This window comes from Pongo pygmaeus, chromosome 14 (assembly GCF_028885625.2).
Source record: "Pongo pygmaeus isolate AG05252 chromosome 14, NHGRI_mPonPyg2-v2.0_pri, whole genome shotgun sequence".
Lineage (NCBI taxonomy): Eukaryota > Metazoa > Chordata > Mammalia > Primates > Hominidae > Pongo > Pongo pygmaeus.
In genome coordinates, this window is record NC_072387.2 from 83,031,486 (window position 1) to 83,054,119 (window position 22,634).

Below are 22,634 nucleotides of genomic sequence, written 5' to 3' on the forward strand. Positions count from 1 at the left end.
ATTTTGTATTTTTAGTAGAGACAGGGTTTCTCCACGTTGGTCAGGCTGGTCTCGAACTCCTGACCTCAGGTGATCTGCCCGCCTTGGCCTCCCAAAATGCTGGGATTACAGGCGTGAGCCACCATGCCCGGCCGTGTTTTCTTTATTTATTGTACAACTCAACAACTGTAATAGATGAGTTCTTTAGCATATAGTGGTTAAAACATGGGCGAAGTGCTAGGTCCACCTGCTGGTCACGTGACCTTTGACATATTTGTTTAACTTTGTGGACACCGGCTTCCTTATCTGTAAGCGGGAATAATATTGGTAGCAGGATTGTTGAGCAGACAAAAGTAATTATAATAAGGTAAAGCTCAAAGCATAGTGCTTGGTATATGATAAATGCCTCCAAAATGTTGGCTCTTGTTTGTAAGTGCATTTGTCACTTAAGGCTTGGGGTAAGGTGCATATAAAAGATACAAAGATGAAAAAGACAAGATTATTATTCTGGAGGAAACTGGCTAGAAAAGAGAGGGGCATAGAGGTTTTAGATATGGCATAGGGGTTTTATTTAATATAGGAAGAGATATTTGGGGGGGACTGAATTTTTGTATACCAAATAAATTTGTGCTTTACATACCTGAAAAGTAATCATTTGCTATGACTTTCTACAGTGTGAAAATTCACCCTACTGAATTCCAGCTCAATAATATTATTACACCTAATATTATGTTTAAAGACAGGGAGAAAAAGGTCTCTTCCAAAATGATAGAGTAGTTTAGGAAGTTGCAAAGGATACAGAGTGAATTTATTCAGATATATAATCTGTTTTTACACGCAACATATCTAATGTAAATATTCCTGGCAAGGCAATAGCAATTTTTAAAAGGTTTTATTTATTCTTCTGCTGCCTTGATCTATTCTCAACCACACCCCAGAGGGACAATGAATCCTCCTAGAGGAAAGAACAGTTTGCAGAAAAAAACTAAAAACATAACAAAAAAAACCCAAGTATTCTACAATTCTCGTAACTTGTGCTTTTGCATTTCTAGTCTTTTCCCCATTGGTTCTTTTTTTTTTTTTTTTCAATTGGCATTTGATAGTGGTTTCCTGATAGCAAACTGAGTAGTGAAAACCAAATAGGTTGATTTGCCTAGAACCCTGAAACAAGATACATACTTTTATTAATGCAATTTGTAGGAAATTTCTTTAATAAACATTTTTTATCCAGCTATTTCATCTGGGTATTAGATGGAATAGTCCATCTGAGTATTAGATTGTGTAGACTCTTGTGAAAACGTGTGTGTTTTGAAAATTCTTCCTACTCTACTGGGAATTGCTTGTTGAACAACAAGCCCTTTACTTCTCAGGCAGAATATTCCAGGGCAAAACCATATATTAGGTAAAGATTAGTTTCCAAGACTCTTATCCCTCTTTTATATACCTTCACCAACTTCTCCCTCTACCTCTTGCCACTTCTATAATGCCCAATTTCCACAGCTAACCACAAACAGGAGGTTAGTGTTTTTCACTGTATTCGTTCTCTTAATCCAAACTTGCTCTTCCAAATACATCTACAGATACATTCATACTAAGGTGTGATGTTTGCCCTTTGAGGCTTATTAATACATGATAAGAAGCCTTAGGCAAATGCATGAAGTCTAACGTGTAATTTCAAACATCAACTGAACAAATAGGAATATATATTTACTGAGGAGATGGGCTACAGGGGCCTTTTTAGCTGCCTCCCAAATAAACTAGCTATTAATCTGTGTTGCTGAAGCCAGGTACTGCCTCATACTTAAGCAGGTCTGATCTTTGTCCTAGCATCGTAGAGACCATGCTAACAAGCACAAGTATCACGTTCACTTTCCAGGAGATGGAAGGAGAGATGGCCCGAAACGCCTTGTATAGCAATGATATTTATACAAGGGTCTTTGCTTTAGATCTGATGGAGAACTTAGGAGTCAAGGTCAGTCGTTCTGAGAGAGATAGAGGGACTGAGTCACCATACACTTGCTCCTTCACTCCAGCGCATGAAACAAAGTTACTCCTGCAGTCTTGGGGAGGAAGCACAGAGGGGCAGAGAGTGGCAGGAATGAATCCTCCTGAATTTATCCTCCTGTGGAGTATAGTTCTTTCTCTCTATGACCAAGAGGAGGCAGGAATGATAACAAGCCCTTCCTGAAGGCTGCCTTTGTGCCAGGCTCCACAATGAGTCCCTCTGTGTGCTTCATGCATGTTACCCTGTGCACGTCTCACAACACCTGGGGAGGCAGTGTTTTTACCCCATGTGTTAAGATACATCTTCTCCAGCAAGGCATTTACAGGCATCACTCTGCTAGCCAACTGAATAACCAATATCTAAAACCACTTCCACCTGGTCTTAGAGTGAATGAACTTTCCACCGCACTAACACTTTAAATATCAGGACTTCAACCTTCTGTAAACAAAGACGAAGGCTGTAGCTCTACCAACATATTTCAGCAAAAGTTTCTTTCTTAAACTCTCCATCCTAAAAATGCTCACAGTTACAACATTCTGCCTAGTTCATTTGGTACACCTGGAGAAGAATCCATTTTCAATTTTGGTGGAAAGTCTTGTTTTTTTTTTCTCCCTCATGGAGTCAAAAATGCCATCATCACATTATTTATCATTAACTGACTGAGGCCACTCTCAATCTTCTATATATTTGCCTCAAACATGCATATCTGTGAACTGATGCCAATAGGCCAGGGACATTTTCTAAAATCAAAGGCAGAGAAAGCTTACTTCCATTGCATTCTAGAGAAGGGGAACTATAAGAAATCTAATGGGGGAGCCCTTTTTTAGTTGATAAGGAAGTGAAGAGATGCCAAACACTAGGGCCTGCATGGAGCTTTATGGAGCAGTTAACCTTGAGACTTACCTGTATGTAAAGATAAAACTGCAACTTCTAGTTAACAGATTTATTGAGCTTTACAAATACTTTGGTTTCACTCTTTGTGCTTTTATCTACTTCTGGACTTTATTACTGTTTTCTGTCCAGCTATAGTCTTTATATACACAGACTGCCAGAGATTAAAGAGTGAAAAGAAGTCAAAAGGTTTCCTTTGTCATCTTGCACGTCCTTAAGGTTTTAATAGAGAGGCATACCTTCCACTGATTAGAAATTCACAGGATACCACCCCCTCCCCCACATGGATCACAAGCATTTTATGAATCACAATCCTCAGATAAGGGACAAGAAAACGTCACCACAGTGGCTCCCCAAGGTTTTGGTGAAAAATAACTTGCCCACATTTAGCAGTTCCTTACACATACACAACATCTAAGTAAATACTTCATGTGATACAGCCAGTATATTTGTGGATAAATACGTCACAGTTAAACATCATATAAAAGAGACTATTGTTTTGGATGTATGTGAATAAAGACACAGCCACATCCGTGTAGAAGATGAAGCAAACACAAAAATAAAAAAGGAAATGCCAACATTTTTTCAGGCCCCATCTGTGCTGAGTGATTCTAATATTACAGAATTCTTCACAAAAGACAGGAAATGACAATCTTAAAGTAAAAATACATGAATATTGGAAGCAGAAAGAAAACACCAATGAATGGTGTGAGGAGGTGGCCTGTTCACACTTGCCCTAGCTATGAGGAAGTATTGCATAAAGTCATTCCTTCTTGCTCCTCTAGTGCTGACTGTCACAGGGGCAAGTTACCAATCCACGTGAACGCTATGATTTCAGAAAAAACATTTCTGACTAGAAAATTAAGTTTCTCATTTACGGTTCTACCTACTCAGCAAGAGCGATAGGCAACTTTTTTTTTTTTTTACTGGAAGAAAACAATTTATTTCCTGATTGCGATGAATTCTGTATACCAGCTGCCATTCCGAGTTTCAAAATTCTTTATCATATGTTTCAAAAATCCAATCCATAATCAAATAATCAAATGAAAGCCATTTAAAATAGAGACTTATATGGGAGGTATGGTATCAATTCAGCACTTTCCTAATGTAAATTTGTCCTAAGGATTTTCTTCTGAAAGATGTAAAAGTGTTAAAGTCAAATAAATGAAATGTGTTTTTTTTCTTTAATTAGGATAAGACTTTGTGGATTGAAATAATGAGATAGTAATCTGGTGTTAATCAGTGTGGTCACTGGCAGAGAGTTAGATCAGAAACTTTCGGATAAAATACAGGACTTTCATACTTAGCCATAAAGTGTATAGACAGGGAAATTCCAGTGAAAGGTTATAATTTGATAAGCCTCCCACTGATAATTTTGATGTGTGAATATATTTTAAACTATCAATTATTTTATTATGCTTATTTAAGGAAACAATATGTTTGTGTGGGTGCCTCTAAAATATAACTTAGTTTTCAAACAATTTACTAGAACATTCATTTTTAGAAATAAAAATATCACTAACTCTGTATTGCCTAAATAATAAAGTCCAAATTCCATAATTTAGGTTTATGTTATTTTATTTTATTTTGAGACAGGGTCTTGCTTTGTGGTCCAGGCTGGAATGTAGTGGTGCGATCATAACTCACTGCAGCCTTGAACTCCTGGGCTCAAATGATCTTTCCACCTTAGCCTCTCAAACAGCTGGGATTATGGGCCTGCACCACCATGCCCAGCTAATTTTCTTTTTAGTTTTTGTAGAGATGGGCGTCCCAACATGTTGCCCAGACTGGTCTTGAACTCCTGGGCTCAAGCAATCCTCCTGCCTTGGCCTCCCGAAGTGCTGGGATTACAGGCTTGAGCCAGCACACCTGGCCAGAATTTAGCCTTTAGATCTCTGTAATCTAATTAGAAAGAACACTTCCAACTTTATTGTTTCTATTCTCCTTATTAAATCTTATCTATTATTTGAATCATTTATGTAGCTATCAAATATTTTTTGAGTGCTTAATACATGCCAGGATCTGTGGATTCGAAGATGAATAAGGCACAATTTCTACTTTCAAACAGCTCACAATCTAGCAAAGAAGATAACTACTTAGCGTCTTACAAGGGCAATATTTGTGGTGTGTTTAAGGGCCAAGAGGAAATGCTGATCACTTCTTGGCTAGATGGATGGTGGATTCAGGGAGGATTTCACAGGGAAGGTAAAGATTAATTTAGAATTCACCAGGTAGACACACAGAAAAGGGTGTTCAAGGCAAGGGAACAGTATGGGCTGAGGCATAAGAGTTTGAGACAGGAATGTGGGTTTGTTCAAATACAGATGTTTGACTATTGCTGGAACACAGAGGACAGGGATTTGCCATCTTCCAAATGCTGTTCATCCATTCATTCTTTTTTCATGGCTTATTCTGCTGTTTCTCCAGATCAAAGTGGACAATGTTGGTTGCTTATGGGAACCTAATGTCCTTGACAGGACCTGGGACCAGGATTTCTCAACCTTGGCACTATTGACACCCTGGGCAGAGGAATTCTTTGTTGTGGGGACCGTCTTGAGCATTGCAGGATGTTTAGAGGCAGTATGGGATTCTACTCACTTCACTATATTAGTGTCTCAATTGAGAACTCTGATACTATACAACTTCAACCACCTGAGAAAGTAATCCCTATATGAAATTTCATAATTGTTTCCTTTAATCACAAGACTACTTCTAATTAAGTACAGAAATATTTGTGAATAAAAATCATAGGGTTAATATCTGTGTGTAAGGAATTTATGCAGATACTTTATACACTTGTAATAACTAAGAGAACTTGGCCTGTTAGAAGCCAATCTTGTGAATTTAATTAAAAATATGTAATTAAGCAATGATTTACCTTTTTAAAATTTTAGGTTGAAATCTTACAAAATGTACATGGAAAATTGGAACATTTAGGAGAATTTAAGAATCACCATATTTAAAATTTAATAGATTTATAAAATGATTTAATTACTGGGGCTGCTTGTTGTTAATTTGTTAAAGTTCTTAAAAGAGAAAGCAAACAGATAATATTTACAAATTCAGTTTTTAATGTTGATGGGAATCTAATTGTTATGAGCCCTTATAAACAAATATTATATTTGCTAGATTTATAAATATAATAATATTTGTAAGTTGAAGTAAAAGGTTAAGGAAGAACTAGGCTTTGGATGTTTTACTTCAATAATTATATATTTATCTTTTTTTCTTGAGACAGTCTTGCTCTGTCGCCCAGGCTGGAGTGCTAAGATTACAGGCATGAGCTTCCCAAAGTGCTGGGATTACAGGCTTGAGCCACCACACCTGGCCTTTTTTTTTCATTTCACTTTTTAAACAGACAGGGTCTTGCTTTATCAACCACGCTGAAGTGCAGTGGCACCATCATAGCTCATTGAAGCTTCAAACCCTTGGGCTCAAGTGATCCTCCCACCTCAGTCTTCTGAGTAGCTGGGACTACAGTCACGTGCCACCACGCCCAGCTAATTTTAAAATTTGTACAGACAGGGTCTTGCTATATTCCGCAGGCTGGTCTTGAACTCTTGGCCTTAAGCAGTTCTCTTGCCTCAGCCTCCCAAAGTGCTGGGGTTACAGGTGTGAGCTACCAAGCCTGGCCTTATATTTATCTTAAAAAGAAAACAAAAAAACAAACAAAAAACAAACAAAAACCACAACTTCCACAAAGTCTTCTTGGATGAAGGACGTAATAAAACCTTAAGGACAAAACAAAACCCACATAGAAGGACAAGGTACTTTTAATGGGAATCAAACTTGACATTACCAGTAATAGGACAAACTTGTATCATGTTTCTCCTGATGCAATCCACTAAGGAAAGCCCATCTTCTATGTGTCATGTTCCTGTTAAAAAATAAATGCTTAATCTGTATCTAAGCATGAGGACACAAACAAATCTAAATTGAAAAATACCTTCAAAGCAACTGGCCTGGATTATTTAAAATTGTCATTATTACGAAAGGCCACCATTGCACAAAAACCAAAAAACTAAAAGATAAACAGAGAATAGGAAAAAAGGGAGGGAGGCTAATGACTGTGATTCTTGTTTGGATCTAGATCCAAATACACAAAGTCTATAAAGGACATTATTGAGACATTTTCACAACATTGATGAGAAAAATGTCATTGTTTTTAGATGACAGATATCAAACTATTCAGGGGAGAAGTCTAAAGATGTCCACAATTTGCACATGAACAAAAATGTGTACATACAGTGCACTGTGAATCTAGCTGGTGGGTATAGGGATGTTCACTGTCCTATTTTTGAACTTTTCTGTAGGTGTTTCATTTTTCAAAAGAAATAATAGAAAACAAAAACCCCAACTCACATTGGACCCCACTTTTCTCCCTTATGAAGCTCATGAGTCTCAGAAGTTGACCCTGATTTTCAGCACAAGGGAACAACTGGCCTGGTCTAAGGGTTTTCTAGCCAAGGACTGGCTCAGGAATGTGCTTATTTCTGAATTTGGATCAACAAAATTAGAAGAGAGGTTAGCTACGGGTTTTCTTCCTGTCTCCACTCCTGGGAGAGTTTTTGGGAGCAAGTCTTTCTCTTCCTTTTTCACGCTTGTACCCAAGTGTGAGACTTGATAATTTCGGAAGCTGCCAGAGGAAAATGGTTGACAAAATTCAGGGATGCAGAGTGGGAACCACTGGACCCATCAATCCTGAAGAGACTGTGCTACTGTTGGCCTTCCAGTTATGGGAATCAATCAATTCCCTTATTGTTTAAGCCAGTTGAAGTACTTGCAGCCAAACACATAATCTAATGTGAGCCCCAAACTGAAGCTGCCTTCACACTCAAGTGCTATATCCCTCATGAAGCTGACCTTAATATCTCCATTCCAAACTGTAGTTTTTATGAGGAGCTGCTTTTGTCTGGCAAAATATTTTGGTGGGACATGTAGAGAAGAAGGCAAGACTATGAGGTCAGAAAGATGGACAGTAGCCTCAGTAACCATGGACAGATGGATATATTAGCCAGGGTTCTCCAGAGAAATTAAACCAACAGGGTATATGTTTATACATACATACGGAGAGATTACTGGCTCATGTGGCTGTGGAAGCTTGTCAAGTCCAAAATCGGATGGGGTAGGCTGACAGGCTGGAGACTAAGGGAAGAGTTGCAAGTTCAAGTCCAAGGGCAGTCTGCTGACAGAATTCCTTGTTGCCCAAGGGAGGTCAGTCTTTGTTCTGATAAGGCAGGCCTTCACCTGATTGGATGAGGCCCACCCACATTATGGCGGGTCATCTGCTTTATTCAAAGTTCACCTATTTAAATGTTAAGCTCATTCAAAAAACACCTTCACAGAAATGTCTAGAATAATGTCCAACCAAATATCTTGGCACTGTGGCCCAGTCAATATGACACATAAAATGAACCATTTCAGTAGAGGTTCTGCTCAATGTGAGATGGAGCACACCTGGACTTGCCTTGGGAGCAGGTGGGCAGAAGGAGAGGAGAGAGACCACCCCACCAAGGCTTTCAAAGTTTATTTTTTACATTGCGCCCTGTCACATGCATGCTAATGGACAATGAACTGAAACAAAAGCTCTTCTTCATCTTCTCTTCCTTCCTGCTTCATTCCATTCTATTTCATCCCATCTTATACCATCTCATTCCATTCTTTAATTTTTGAAAATGCTCACTTTCATCCACTACATGGATTTCATTGCCATGAATGGGTCACAAAACTGCAGTTTGCAAACTGAATATACAATTTACATGTGTGTTGGCATATGTGCAAATCAAAGAAGAGGCTGACAGGATGGACAACAGAGATCGCACACATCACACCTTGAAATGATCCATAAACCAAGAGAATGAGGTGATTGTGATCATGCAAACACCTCTGCCTCTCTTTCTCCAGTGTTGCACACACTCTCAAAATTCACAGAAATCTTCCAGAGGGCATGTTATTAGGGATCTGAATATCTACATACAATGTGCATTTCAGGGGACACAGGGGCTGACTGATTACCTGTGTTACAGAGCTATATATAAAAGGTGAAGTAGTGTACACAGGCCCTAATTCAGCAACAGAATGCATTGGCCACACTGACGTAAGCTTTCAGGACCCTGGGGATGATCAATAATGTTTGACCCTCCAGGGCCACATCTACCTCATGACCTGGCCATGGCCAAGTTTAAGAGGGCATAGCAGCCAGAGGCAGTGGAAAGGCCACCCTTGAGATGTTGGAACCAACTTGGGTCTTTGGTATAGACTGAAAGCTCTGAGGGACCGAGGTATAATAGTAGCTCACGGCACAGACCTTCTGTGCTTTGCAATTCTCTTCAAGATAATGGATTGCAATCTGTGCAATACAATACTTATTGCAGCCACAATAAGAGAAAAGGGGGCTATTCTGATGACTATATGCCTATTTAAACAATTCTGGGGCTCTCCTGAGTAAATGTTTTTTAGCACATATTGCTGATGTCATCATGGCCTCATAAAACTGGGTTTCTCTCTCTCATACACATACACACACACAAGCACACTCTTAACGTGGTGAAACTATAAAAGAAAAAAGATCATGTAAAAGTTGTTCCTGTACAAGGAAAATGTAATTTATTTCAGAAATAGACAATCACTCAAGTGTATGAGCTGTGTAGGCGTTCATTGGTGAATTTAGACTAAACAGGAAGTGATGTAAATTATAGTTATTACACTGCTGGGAGAGAAATATATTAAATCCAGACAGCACACGAACAAAGCACAAGGAGTTCATTGTGTTGAAGGAAACCACGCACTTTGGTGGGAAGACAATGCACTATATAGTATGAAAACCCTCCATGGCCAATGGGACTAAAATAATTTTTTAGGGAGCATGATTTTGTTCTAGCACTGAAATATTTTTTTCTTTTCTGATAAAGCCCCAAGGTACTCTAAGCTGAAGTACATCGCTGCTTCTGTACTTTTAACTATTTCATGTGGTTTTTTTGTAGACTTTAAATTGGGGAGAATAAGAAACAATGAAACCATTAGATTAGAAATCACGGCTATGGCAAAACAGCTAGAGTAAAGGTAAAACATGAGATACTGAATTATCTATCACCTGTGTAATTCCAGCTATCATTGAGGTATCCAAGAATCACCCTGGTAGAGGAAATATCAACAAATAAATTACCCTGAGGGAAAAATAACATCATGTGATCTAGTCCATGAAATCTGTCTGTCTCATTGGTCAATTTGTACGACAAAGCCTCCCGGGGTGAGCTGAAAAATAAATAAAAAACAAAGCTGCAGAGCTGGTTTGGCTGCTTGTATGGCCCACAAAGAACAGTCAGAAAATCAGGCCAAAGATATATAAACCTAATGTCCAATTCATTTGCTTACAAAGTCATATCCAAAATGAAGTAAATGAATGAATTCATTTTAGCCTTGCAAGTATTACTACATTTCAAAAGAGAGTAGAACAAGATAGACTTTTTATTGGCCCTTGCCTTAACTGAATATTTCTAAAATGGCACAACTAAAATCTTTACAAGAAAATTAGTAAACATATACTTAATGATTTATGGCCTCGATTTTCAAAGAATCTTATAATCTTCTAGAAAGTGATTTCTTCCGTAAGGCTGGTGGTGAGCTCACCAGGAGATGAAGCTCTCACCGAGAGAGGAAATGACTCCCGCAAGATCCTTTCCTAGTGCTCAAAGCAGGGCCGGGTTGGGGAGCGTCAACACAACGGTACGCTTAGCCTCCCAACTGACGGCAAAAGAAGAGGCTTCAGTGGGAATGGAGTGGGCCTGGCGGCCCCCATGGCTCCCTTCAATTCCCCTGAATACAGCAGAACAATTTCACAGAACTCAGCGTTCATTTGGAAATGGGTTCGAGTCAGTGATAAAGCGAACCAAAATCGATTTTCCTCTCTGATTTGTATGAGTTATTAAACTACAGAGTTATTGAACTACACTCCGGTTTGCTGAGTATTAAATGAAGGATAGTATTCTGTTGGGTTTATTTATATTGGTACATATATAATCAAAGGTATTTGTTGAATGTTTTATGATAGTCATTGCTATTCTCTCTTCTACCTTAATCTCTGCTCCCCACCTCCCATCCTTTCTCCATCTCTATAATACACTCATATCCCTTTAGTGACTAAGGACACTGATCCTGGAACCAGACTGACTGGGAAAGTCACCAACACTCAGTGCCTCACCTTTTCACTGGTAATAGAACTCAGGATTTTTGCAATGAATAAAAGGGAACAAATAGAATGCTTATAACATTGCCTTGCATCTGCGAAGTACTCAAATACTATTTTAAAATTACTATCTATCATCTATCACCATTCTATATAATTATTAGTACTATTTAATACCATTCCCTTTGTAGAATGGAGTTTTCTAGTTCTCTGATTAAAAGACACTAGTAAGATACTTAAACAGATTTTCAAGTGATTATTTGAGCAATCTCTACTCATTAATGGTCTTATTTTCAAAAGCCTTTATAACTCAGTTTTCTTAAAAATCTACAGAAATCAGCTAACTGTAGCAGGTGTTAGATGAATCATTCTATACTTAAAGGATACGTAAAGTGGGAAGAAATTATAATCCCCAAGGATTCAATTCTGGACTCTGAAAGATGCATTTTTCATATCACTTTACATCTCTGGACTACTTTTTGATTTTATATTCATTAAAATATTAAGCTAGCAATCCCTCCTTAGGCGCTGGCTGTTATGAAATAAAAACGTTGCTTTTTTAGAATAGACTCTATTTTGTTCAGTGTTTTAAATTACTATACACAAATGGTAAAACTTTTCATAACAAAGGTTTAATTAGAATGGTTAATAACTATGATTTCCAAAGTGTCTGAGTCAGTTAGGGAGTTTTGTTCCATACAAAATGCTTTATTTAACCTTCATGCCTTCATTCAGATAATTATACAAATGCATACAGTTAAAGGTTTAAACTCTATTTCAGTTCACAGCTCAATTCATAGGAAAGTTGAATACAGAAAAGCAATGCACCAACAGAATATGTCTGAGACACCATTAAAAACAATAACACTTGTTCATTTAAATCTCTGAGAATAGACTGGAATAATCATCCTCTGAGAGAATCTCATTAGGAGGGTCTCCCTTTACATTATCATAGGGCAAAAAAAATCACCATTTTACAGTAAAAGGAAAAAAGCTCTGAGTATATTTACAATACATACACTATACATAAATACAAGAACAACACTTACATAATATTAATAAACTTATAACAGGGTTGCCTAAACACTACAGAGTATATAAATGCAGAGGAAACTATTGGGAAATTAGGTCTTTAGATAAACTGGAGAAATAAATTCATTTGCAATTAAAATCCTGAACAGAAAACCAAATGAAGATTTAAGAACTCAACACATTTGCTTGCCAGCATCATTGGGGGGCTTTATCCTTTAATGTGTAGGACCTCCTCTGGGCACTCTTAACTCCCTGGGGTCAGAGACCCAAGAGTCTTTTGTAAAATTACATCCATAAAGCAAATCAGATGCAGCCCATCTATTCAATTCGCTGTTCAGAGGCTTCAAGCCTAGAATAACTGTTTTGTAAACTGAAGGATGTTTTTGTATTTTTACACGGAAGGATCTTGTGATCCAATCACCATGTATAATGAGCTAAACGTCAAGGAAAAGAAAAAAAGATGCCTGCTTGACTTGGCCAAAGATGATATTTTTCTTTATTCCCATGTATTTTTTTTCAAATATGACTGAGAGATTTATTCAAAAGAACATGACGTTAGAATTGACCCCCACACACCAAGAACAACGTCTAGACTACTACTAATTATAACTAAGTCATTTTAAGTGGCAGGTGGGTATCTTAAAGGTGGTCTGTTCTCATCGTTTCACAACACAAAGTTCTGAGTACATTCTTCTATGGACAAACATGAATTTGCTGGTTTCTCTTTTTTTAAATGAGCATGTTATGATACACATAATTGCATTATGATGCAAGATGACATAATACATAAGACGATGTTTTCAAGCTGGTTTTATAAGTACTTATCTCACATCCACAGAGACTTGGTTTGCCATGTGATGCAATGTGTCCCACATAGACATGAACAAAACAATACAGTCACTACCCCACAGGGGGACAGTGATTTTTCAAAATGAAGTTTTAAACACAACAAATTGTGGACAGACACGTTGATAGGAAAGAGCCTTGAATATAGGCACCAGTGCCCCAGTTCAACAATATCCATCCAATGTAATAAAGTTTGAGGAACAAAATATACACTATATTCTGGATGTAATTACAAAATTCTGCCATGGGAAAACTAGACCACAAGTAGGGCAAAAGCATTTTCTATGATTTTTTTTTTTGCCATATCTTTGGAGCATGAAATTAGCAGAAAGGGAAGATGTTGGTATGTCCTTAAAATATCTTACTTTTTGATTGCTTGGACACTTTTATCACTAGATTTGGATCCAAATTCTATCCTCCTATTGACCCTTACTTCTCAACAAAAATGAATCTCTGTGAAAGTCTTGGTGAACCTGCTTTGGAAGAAGATGCAATAATTCACACAAGGAGTCCACTCATTGGTTCTCGCCTTGCACAAAGGGTTGACTCTTGTCTCAAACACTTCAAATTTCTAGAGATGAAATCCAGAAAGAAAAAGTACTGAGGCAACTGTTTCCACTATTCATCTCTTTTCAACTCACTTCAAGTTGTGGTTTTTGTTGTGGAGAAATTATTGCTTGTGAAACCCAATTAACTGAGAAGGGCCCCAGTCTGCAGCAGGTTGTGCACATGGAACACTTGCTTTGAGCATGGAAGAGGATTTGTTTATACAGCTTTTATCTCTTTCCCCAGCCAAGTAACAGGGAGAAAGATCATAATTCAGGAGATTCATTTTCAGAAACAGAAACACTATGAGAAATGACATTCTCTTAATGTTTTCTAAGTCCATTAGTACTTCCATGAATCAATACTGTCAAAGACCTTGTTCTACACAGAAAAGAGGGAGGAATTTCATTTCTCCGATGTTGGACAGCTTCTTACATAAAATTCAATTAAACTAACAACAATACTATAAACAAATTATTTATAAGACTATTTAAAACATTCCAACACAGAGCTGTTAAGTGAGAACTCTGAAAAAGAATTATCCATTATCTCTCCTTTATCATCATCTGAATGTTTGATTGCCACCCCATTACCAACTGCAAGAGTGGGCTCTGATATTAATCACTAGTTCCATGGGGGTGAAAATTTCAAATGCATCTGAAGCAGATTCCAGAATGTCTATGTTGGTGGAAAGGCATACAAAGAGTTGAGGAACTGAGAAAGTGTACTCAGGCTAAAATGCTATTAAGTATTTGGATGATTTTGGAGCTCCAGGCCAGACATTTATGAGAAAAGTGACAAGTGTGGGGAGACAACTGGTTGCTATTGTTTGTTTATAATGATCCTTCATGCATGATTTTCCAGGAGAGGCCTGATTTCAAATATTCAGTACCATTGTTAAGTCATGTGTTATATCATGTCCCGATATTTCACTTGAAAAATATGATGACTACTCATGCATGTTGTCCACAATAAAATTGCTGAGAGTCAGGAATCTGGGAAGGTGGTTTCAGGACACCCATGTGCAGTGTGGTGGAGTGGGAAAGATACAGGCAGACCTCCGGGTCAGAGATAGGAGGTTTCACTTTCCTACTCTGCCGTTTACTATTTCTACATCCATGAACAACCCAGCCACACTTCCCATGCCTCCGTTTCCCATCCATAAAGTGTAGAAAAGTTGTACAGGTTGGAGGTAACGTATCTAAAAATTGCCTAGCCTATTGCTTGGCACATAGTGTTCAATAAAGAATAGCTATTATCTTCATGGTTTGCTGAATGTGTAACCTTTCAAGGTACTTTAGTTTTTTCAGACAACACATGGAAAGAAGCCCAGTCAGAAGACTTGACTTCAGTGAGATTAAGGAACCCAGCAGCTTTCCTTTGACACTTAATTGGTTATTTTACCCCCTTATCCTGGTACATTTCCTTCTCTCTTTTCTTCTTTCTAACATTGGGAGGAGAAAACAGTGAATGTTTTTTTGAGGCCTGTGGTCTGAGTCCATCGTGGAAGTCTAAAGCCTGAATGTTTAATCACAGTCCTACTTTTAAAATTGCCCTTACCCGATGTGTGACTCTCCATGAGTATAATTTTACTGATAGCCTCAGTAGCTTGTTTGGGTGAATTTGTGCTCTGAGATGGCAGGGTTGGAGAATTTCCAGGGTTCATGTCTATTCATATAATCTCACTGTATATTTCTATCCATGACTCCACTTTTAGCAGTACAGTAATTACAGGAAAAAAACCTGTGAGCCTCTGAATCTGTATCTGGTAATTTTTAGGACTAACTGCAAAACTGGTTAAAGGCTAGGCTTATTAAGTGTCAGTAGTACTTCAACAGACTTTTTGGGGAGAAATGATTCTGTCAATATTCATTCCAAAATGATTCTTAGATGATAATAGGAAATATTAGGGGAAAGGGGAATGAAGAAATGTAAAGATGAATTTGTGCGTTTGATATGAGTGGATAAAATGAACAAGCAAACAAATATCCTTCAGTCTTTTGCGCTAAATAAATTGGTGTTTTTAACTGAGCAAAACTTTTTGAATCATACATACTGTTTCATAAGTTTGGGGCAAATGACAGTCAACTTTTTATCCGGAAATTATAATTACCATATGCAATAGTGTTCACTGAAGATAAACTTAATGTTCAGATTTGTGTTCTTAAGTTCTGCAAGTTAGAAGGATCAAATTAAGAAATGTTAATGTAAACAAGATTAGGTATATTTGAAAGATATAAAAGCTTTTTTTGTGGGCATGTGAACAGATTTGATTTACTATGTGCATGTATTTACTCTCTGTGTGTGTGTGGGTATGTGTGTGTGTGTTTACATGTGCAGGAAAAAACCCAGTTTTATTAAGAATTATTGCTGTGTAAAAGTATAGGAATATCTCATTGGTCATAATATTTACTGACAGGCACTTTCAGCATTTAATTTATTTCTGAAAATGGGCATTAGCTTATTCCTACTGCGAGTATAGATTCATTTAACATGTGGCCATATCCACAGCACTTAATCTTGTCAACATGTAGTTATACCTAAAAGCAGTCTCCCTGGAATAAAACAAGAATAAACACCTGTATGGTTGTTCACACTCTGTTGAGGAGGGAGATAACTGAGAAAAGAGAACAATTGTAAGATGCTCCTCTTTAGTACAAGCAAAATCCTGTGCAGCTGTTTTGCCCTTTTCAGGAAAAGACATTACTAGTTTGGAATCAGTTGTCTGCAACTTAAAATGACTTCATTATATTTTAAACCATCCTGGCTAAACCATGACAAGTGGCCACTCTATTTTGAACAGAACACGAAGAACATGCTCTGACAAAGTTGGACACAGTTCCCATGGCAATTTCGCTCATTGTGTGTAAGATATACAAGGCATATCTGAACAAGTTTTTTCCTTTTATTGTGATGAAAACTAGAAGCTCTCTTTCCCAACATACTTCATCAAACTATTTACAACCTCTGTAAAATTTGTGAGTTTGAAAATACTTTTTCCACTATCACATATGTTACGAATACAGTAAAATATCTTCACTCTATTTTTCAAAGATGCAGTATCCTTCTATTTCATTTTCTTATGAAAATCTGGATTTCTATTGCAATTGCTCAGTAATTAGCATATTTAAAGTATCAATGGACATGGGTTACTAAACAGACATTACTCTATAATGAAACTGTGAAAATATAGCAATTTTTATGTACATTTCTTAACTATAAAATGCAGGCAGAGTCATATATAGTATTATAAGCCGGTTTCCTAATAAGGTAAGTAACTCACATTTCTAGACAGCATGGATTATTACAAATTCTTTTTAAAAAAGTACTTTGTTGATATTTGTTAGCCCACTGGCTGCTGCATATACAGTTGTGTACACACATGTCCATGTGTTGGGGCTGTCTGTACAGGTTAAGTGGAAGGCAGTGTGGGGATGAGTAGAAATGTCATATGGAAGACATGACTTACCAAACCCCTTTCTAAACTAAAGCCAAATCAAATTGAAGAGACTTTTTTAATGGGATGCACTACCTCAGAAAAACTAAAGGAAGAGATTTGGTCAATGATATTTTATACTAGAATACATTTACCTGCTAAGTTTACAGGCAACACTGAAGAGCAAAATCTGAGACTGGATTATGAACTATGAATATTAAGGCTTTCTGGGCCTATTATGATTCATAAGAGTTACCTCACATTCCGTCCCTTATACGCAGACTGTAACATGGATGCTGGTATTCTTAACACTGCTTAATTTCTGTCAATCCTCACTATAAATGTTAAGACATCTTTAGAACAACATCATGGCTACATTTCTAAGCAGTCATAACAACATAACAAAGGCGTAGTAATACATTTGAAGGCCTCACCTCACCAGATTTATTCAGTTGCAGCTTTGGTAAGTATAATAAATCAAGTACAGAATAAGGAATACTGCATCTTTATCCATATAAATGTTATCATTCTAATGAACTGATTTCAAAGTGCAGAATTATGTTTAAAACACAAATGGCAATTTAAAGTTAAAAAGAATTGTATAAAAATGAACACAATCTTTGCATAAGCTATTCCAAATTTGAACCATAATGAAAATGGCCTTTCTAATACCTGGAACTGGCATTTGTAAACACTGTAGCATTTTGTAAGTTTTTCCCCTGACAATCATCTTCCTTTTTCCCACTTAAGCTTTCAAGTGAATGAAAAGTGCTCATTTTTTTAAAAAATGTGGTTTATGTTGCTGTTACTCAACTGCTTTTGAAAACAAATATCCTATAGTGTTTTATAGAAACAATGCCAGGCAGAAGTATAATCTTTATGGTAAAGTCATTAGAAATCTCAGTCTAACTGCCTTAATAGAACTTAAGACAAGTTATCAAGCAGGCTTCTCAGAGTCCACACACAACTGACAGAATGAGGGCAGAGGTGGATGCAGAAGCGTGAATCTTTTTTCAAACAACTTAAGATCAGAACATGAAAAGGGATTCTTAAAACCTCAAAGGCTGAAAGTCGTAACTTTTCAAATAATGTAACTCCCTTGAAATCAATCTCTATACTGCAAACAGAAAATCAGGTCTACTGCAGCTGCTTAAGTAGTTAATGGCTCTATGTGTATAAGTTCCCAACCATGCACATATCCCCAGCTGCAAACTGAACAGCTTCAAATTTAAAATCAAAGAATGCTTCTAGTTATGGAACAACTGATAAGTCCTTTAGGATTCTACTGCTTTTCTGTTGCTCATGATGCACTGTGCTTTTTGAAAGAGGCTAGAAATGGACATGAGATGAAATGGAGGCTCTTCCATGACTGAAGACATTCCATTTCTTTCTGTCCCAAACCACTTTTTCCTTTCCATGGGGAAATACTTTTAGAAAACTCACCAAGGAGAATTTGCCATGTCTCAAGACAAGCCCCAAAGAAGTTTCAGTTCCTGAGGCTAGACCCGAGACTCATTCACTTAATTGTGCTTAGATCCCTTCTTAGAAGTACTGATATGTCAAAAGGGGAAAACGATGGAATGCTGACAGGTTTTATCAGTTAACTTACCATCTCAGTCTGGTTTCCACTTTCAGAGGATGAGGAAAAATGTTCCCTTCCCCAAATCCATCCTATGTTATTAGAAAAGTGCAACTCATTTAGTTCTGTGCTAAATTTAAACCAAGCTGTCACTCAGGAAGCTTCCCCTGCCTGTCAGTTTTATGAATTCTAAAAACCAAGTCTACCTGTAATACTCTCAAGACATCTTTCAGCAGAGAAAAGAACTGGCTCCTTTTATGAGAGCAAGCAGGACTAAATACAAATCTACACTTCACTTGAGGGATGCACTGACTACTTGCCAACTAGGTGCTGGTACTAGTGCCAGGGGGTTCATGGCTGTGTTTGTCCCTCTCTGTGTTCTCTGTCACTGACTAGTAACCAACACTGGCATGCATCATGACCTTTTTCTATTCTGAATGGTCACAGGCAATGTGAAGTAGGAGTTGCATACAGTACAAAAAAACTTTCCAGGTGGTAAAAAAAACCCACTGGTTGATGAGTAGTAGACTGTGTAGCTAAAGATGCTATTTATCACTAGAACTGCAGCCCTTGTTGGAGGGAAACTGCCTGATGAATTTTTGAGACCTGGCAGACAATATAGAACACATATTTGTGAAGCCATAATTTGACCTGAAAATCATTACACTGTTGCTCAATGTTTTAAAAAATTCCTTTGAATACCATCCAACACAAATTGTCCTTGTTTCAACGTTCATAGTTCTCGCTTCATCAGAATAAGATTATCTGAATTAGAAGATGATCCTAAAAAGGATAATTCTGTAACCGGAAATTATTTCAGAATGTCCAGACATTTAAAAATGAGCTAGTAATATTGTGAGGTTAATATGTGCAATTCCCAAAATCAAGTGTTTGTAATTAAAATATATTGCAAAGGTCTTTGTTGGAGACCTTTTATATCTAAGCTATAAAAAATTCTAGCAACAACAACAATAACAACAACAAAAAATCTCACCAAGCCCCTCAGCCACAGAAAGCTGGAAAAAAACCCAGCTTGTAGTGGGGACAAAAATATGGTAATTTTTCTGAAAGAATGGTTGTTGGTGATGTATTGCTTGTTTACTGTATATTTTGCTAGTTGCAAAAAGGTTCATAATTTTAGGGGGCTGATGGAACTAACACCTTCCTCTCACCCTCCGCACAGGATGAGTGGGTTCAATATCCCTGCAGATGCCAATGCAGGACACCTGGGTCCTGATACAGTTTAGAAAATGAAATCTGTATAGAAGAACCTATTGGAGAGTCACTTATCCTTGGCTCTCCAAGAGAGGAAACTAGCACCATGTTGGGCTTTCTATGGGAGGCATTCTCTTTCCACTGATTCAGTTCCAAGGAGAACTGACCCATTAACCGAAGAGTTAATTCCCAGCTATGCCTCCCTTGCCTTTCTAGTCACCAAATAACTGTTTTCAAACAAGAAAAGGGGAGCATAATCTTTAATTGTGGTACTCAACCAAGCAGGACAACAAACAGCAGAAAGATTACCTCAGTGCTGTAAATGGAACCAAGACATCTAAAATGCTGGGGTGTTTTTTACAATCCCTTTAGTAAGTATGAAAATTGGTAACGTGAGTCCTCAGTGAAGTTATTGTAGGAAAGTCCTTTTATTCATTATTGCTTTTCTCCTCAAGAGGCGCATTATTTCCATCTCTGCTTTGTCTGATTTTTCATGTTCACTGACTTTGCCTGGGCAGCCCCACCTCTTACCTTGGTGCCAGTGTGTCTAAGAAAGTTTTTTTCCCCTGGTTCCTTGTAATCAAATACTAGGGGCAGGAAGAGATGATGCCTAGGTGACAGAACACTGCAATTTGAAGTGGGGCAGTAGTTTTTTAGACAGGCTCTTCCTATTCAACTACAGAACACCTCTGTGCCAGTCCATGCCAGGGCAGAGACCAGGACGAGACTTCAACTGCCCCTCTGCTCGAACAGATGAACAAAACAGAATCGAAACAAAACAAAAACAATCAACGACAAACAAATGAAAGATTCAATGTTGGTTTTCTTCAGGGCATGGCAGAATGACAAGTTGCGAGTGGTATCTAGTGGCCGCCATCGCGATTGCAAAGGGCTGCCTGAGTGCCCTTTCTTTGCAGGTAATGGGACCTCTCCATCTGCTTCTTCATTTCTACTTTCATGCTGCTTGCTGGTAACAGATTGGATGTGTGTTCTAGCTTACTCAGATTGTAACGAAAATTTCTGTAAAAAGGGGTTAAGGGATGGGATGATGGGAGATTCATCCAAATTTAAAAGGTCTTGCTCTAGCCATCAATTTGTGGTAGGTGACCTTTAAGGTATCAATAACAAAATGTCTGACAGCTCAGAAAATGTACAAGCTACAAACATCTTTAAATGGCAGAGGACACAGCACGGAAAACAATGCCTGTCTCTTCAGCATTTATGTCACTGAGCTCCCAGGCCCGCGTAAAGACGGTTCTCGTGTAGTCATGATGGGGGTTACCTTCAGACCAAAAGAAGTGTGCCTTCTTTTTCCTGCTCTGGTTTCAGACATCATGGGATGGTGATGCCCTTTTGTGTTAACACTGTGAAGGGGATTCAGCCCTGCTGAATTGGGTGCCGCTAAGAGATCCAGCTCTTACGCTCAGCCGGACAGGTAGCATTCCTCACACCAACATATGCCTCCGGCGGTGCAGGGCCAAATGATCTGACCGGGAAAAGCTGCGATCACAGTCCGCGCACTTGAATGGCTTCACTCCCGTGTGTTTGCGGTAATGCCTCGTCAGTTCATCTGAACGAGCGAACTTCCAGGTGCAGCCTTCCCAGGTACACTTGTAGGGTTTCTCTCCTGGAAGAAACAAAGGAACACAAGCTTTGGGGCTCCATCCATCACTTTGCCAAAACAACCAGGACAGTACTCTATTTTGAGAAACTGGTGTTCTCAATGAATTTTCCAGTTGGTAACTCTTTGTCGGGAAACCTTACCATCCCACCAGCGGTCTGGGTCAGACAGGTGACGGTTTCATCTCGTCTTGCCTGCTGTGACATCTGGCAAGCTAGTTAACACTGGTGTCCTCCACTATGACTTTGCCATCAACATATCAAAAGGCATGGATTGACTGCCATTGGATATATCACCACTAGTAGACTAAAAAGAAATTATTAAAGCTTTACCCAGTTTGATTTGATTTTAAGGCTGAAAGTCACAAAAAATTCTTACGGTCAAGCAGTTATGCTTTGTTTCAACACCTCCCCCCGCCCACCCTTCCCCCCACCAACTGTGCATCACTTAGATGGCTTAAGGCTATTTTAAAACACAATGTCCAAGAATATACACAAAATTTTACTGAACAATAATGTACTCTACTACCCCCAGATATCAGGTATTAAGTACATATTGTTCATAGATACCTACTTTTTGCTTGTTCTTTGGGGGAAAATCCTAGATGCCTTAATAGTGTAAACTTTAAGTACATTTTTCAGGACTTAAGAATCAGGGTAAGCCCTGAGAAATCACCACGTTGGTCCTAGAGCTAAAATTCACAGAGAAAAGCTGTCTGAAGAAGTATGTAATTTGACCGGGCCTCTCAGTCAACTTGTAAGGACAGTAAAATATGCAAAGGCTGTGCTGGGAAAAGATACACTAGCCATTGTCCAAATGAGCTCCCAGGGGGAGTGGGACAATAGTTGACCCAGGTGTGCTGTTTTCCTGGATCTCATTCAGAATAGGAGGCCTGTCCCCATGCAACCCCACAAAAACTGATCTCTCTTCTGCCTCTTACACCCAACAATCTACAATGTGCTTCTTGGCCACAAACGGCCTCTGGTGAAAAGAGCCTAAGATAGGGAAGGGAGCTATCTGCTGTTCCCTATGCATGAAGCTACAAAGTGAGTACTGTTGACACCACTTCACAGATGAGAAAACTGAGGCTTAAGGTAGTAACATTACTCAAAGCCAGTAAAAAGATGTGCATGGCTCTCAATCCAGTGCTTTTCACTATTTTACAGTGGAATGGATAATTCTTACCCCATCTAAATGTTGTCACATCCTCAGACAGAGTTAGTGTCACTTTCTTAGGTACTCCCAAATTATTCACTTCCTATTTCTATGACATCACCTATCACAATATACCATAAAGAT

General features: G+C 38.2%; 1 protein-coding gene across 11 annotated transcripts in view; it reads right to left on the reverse strand.

The window, feature by feature from the left end:
• Nucleotides 1-11,747: 11,747 nt before the first annotated feature.
• KLF12 (KLF transcription factor 12) overlaps nt 11,748-22,634 on the reverse strand; it is a 458,192-nt gene continuing 447,305 nt past the window's right edge. For 10 of the 11 annotated variants that reach the window (XM_063650933.1, XM_054446219.2, XM_054446213.2 and 7 more), the window contains one exon: nt 11,748-21,341. In XM_063650933.1, coding sequence (XP_063507003.1) covers nt 21,160-21,341 — 182 coding nt within the window. In that variant the 3' untranslated portion in view covers nt 11,748-21,159. The remainder of the gene's footprint in view (nt 21,342-22,634) is intronic. The other variant, XR_010123592.1, reaches the window with a different exon arrangement.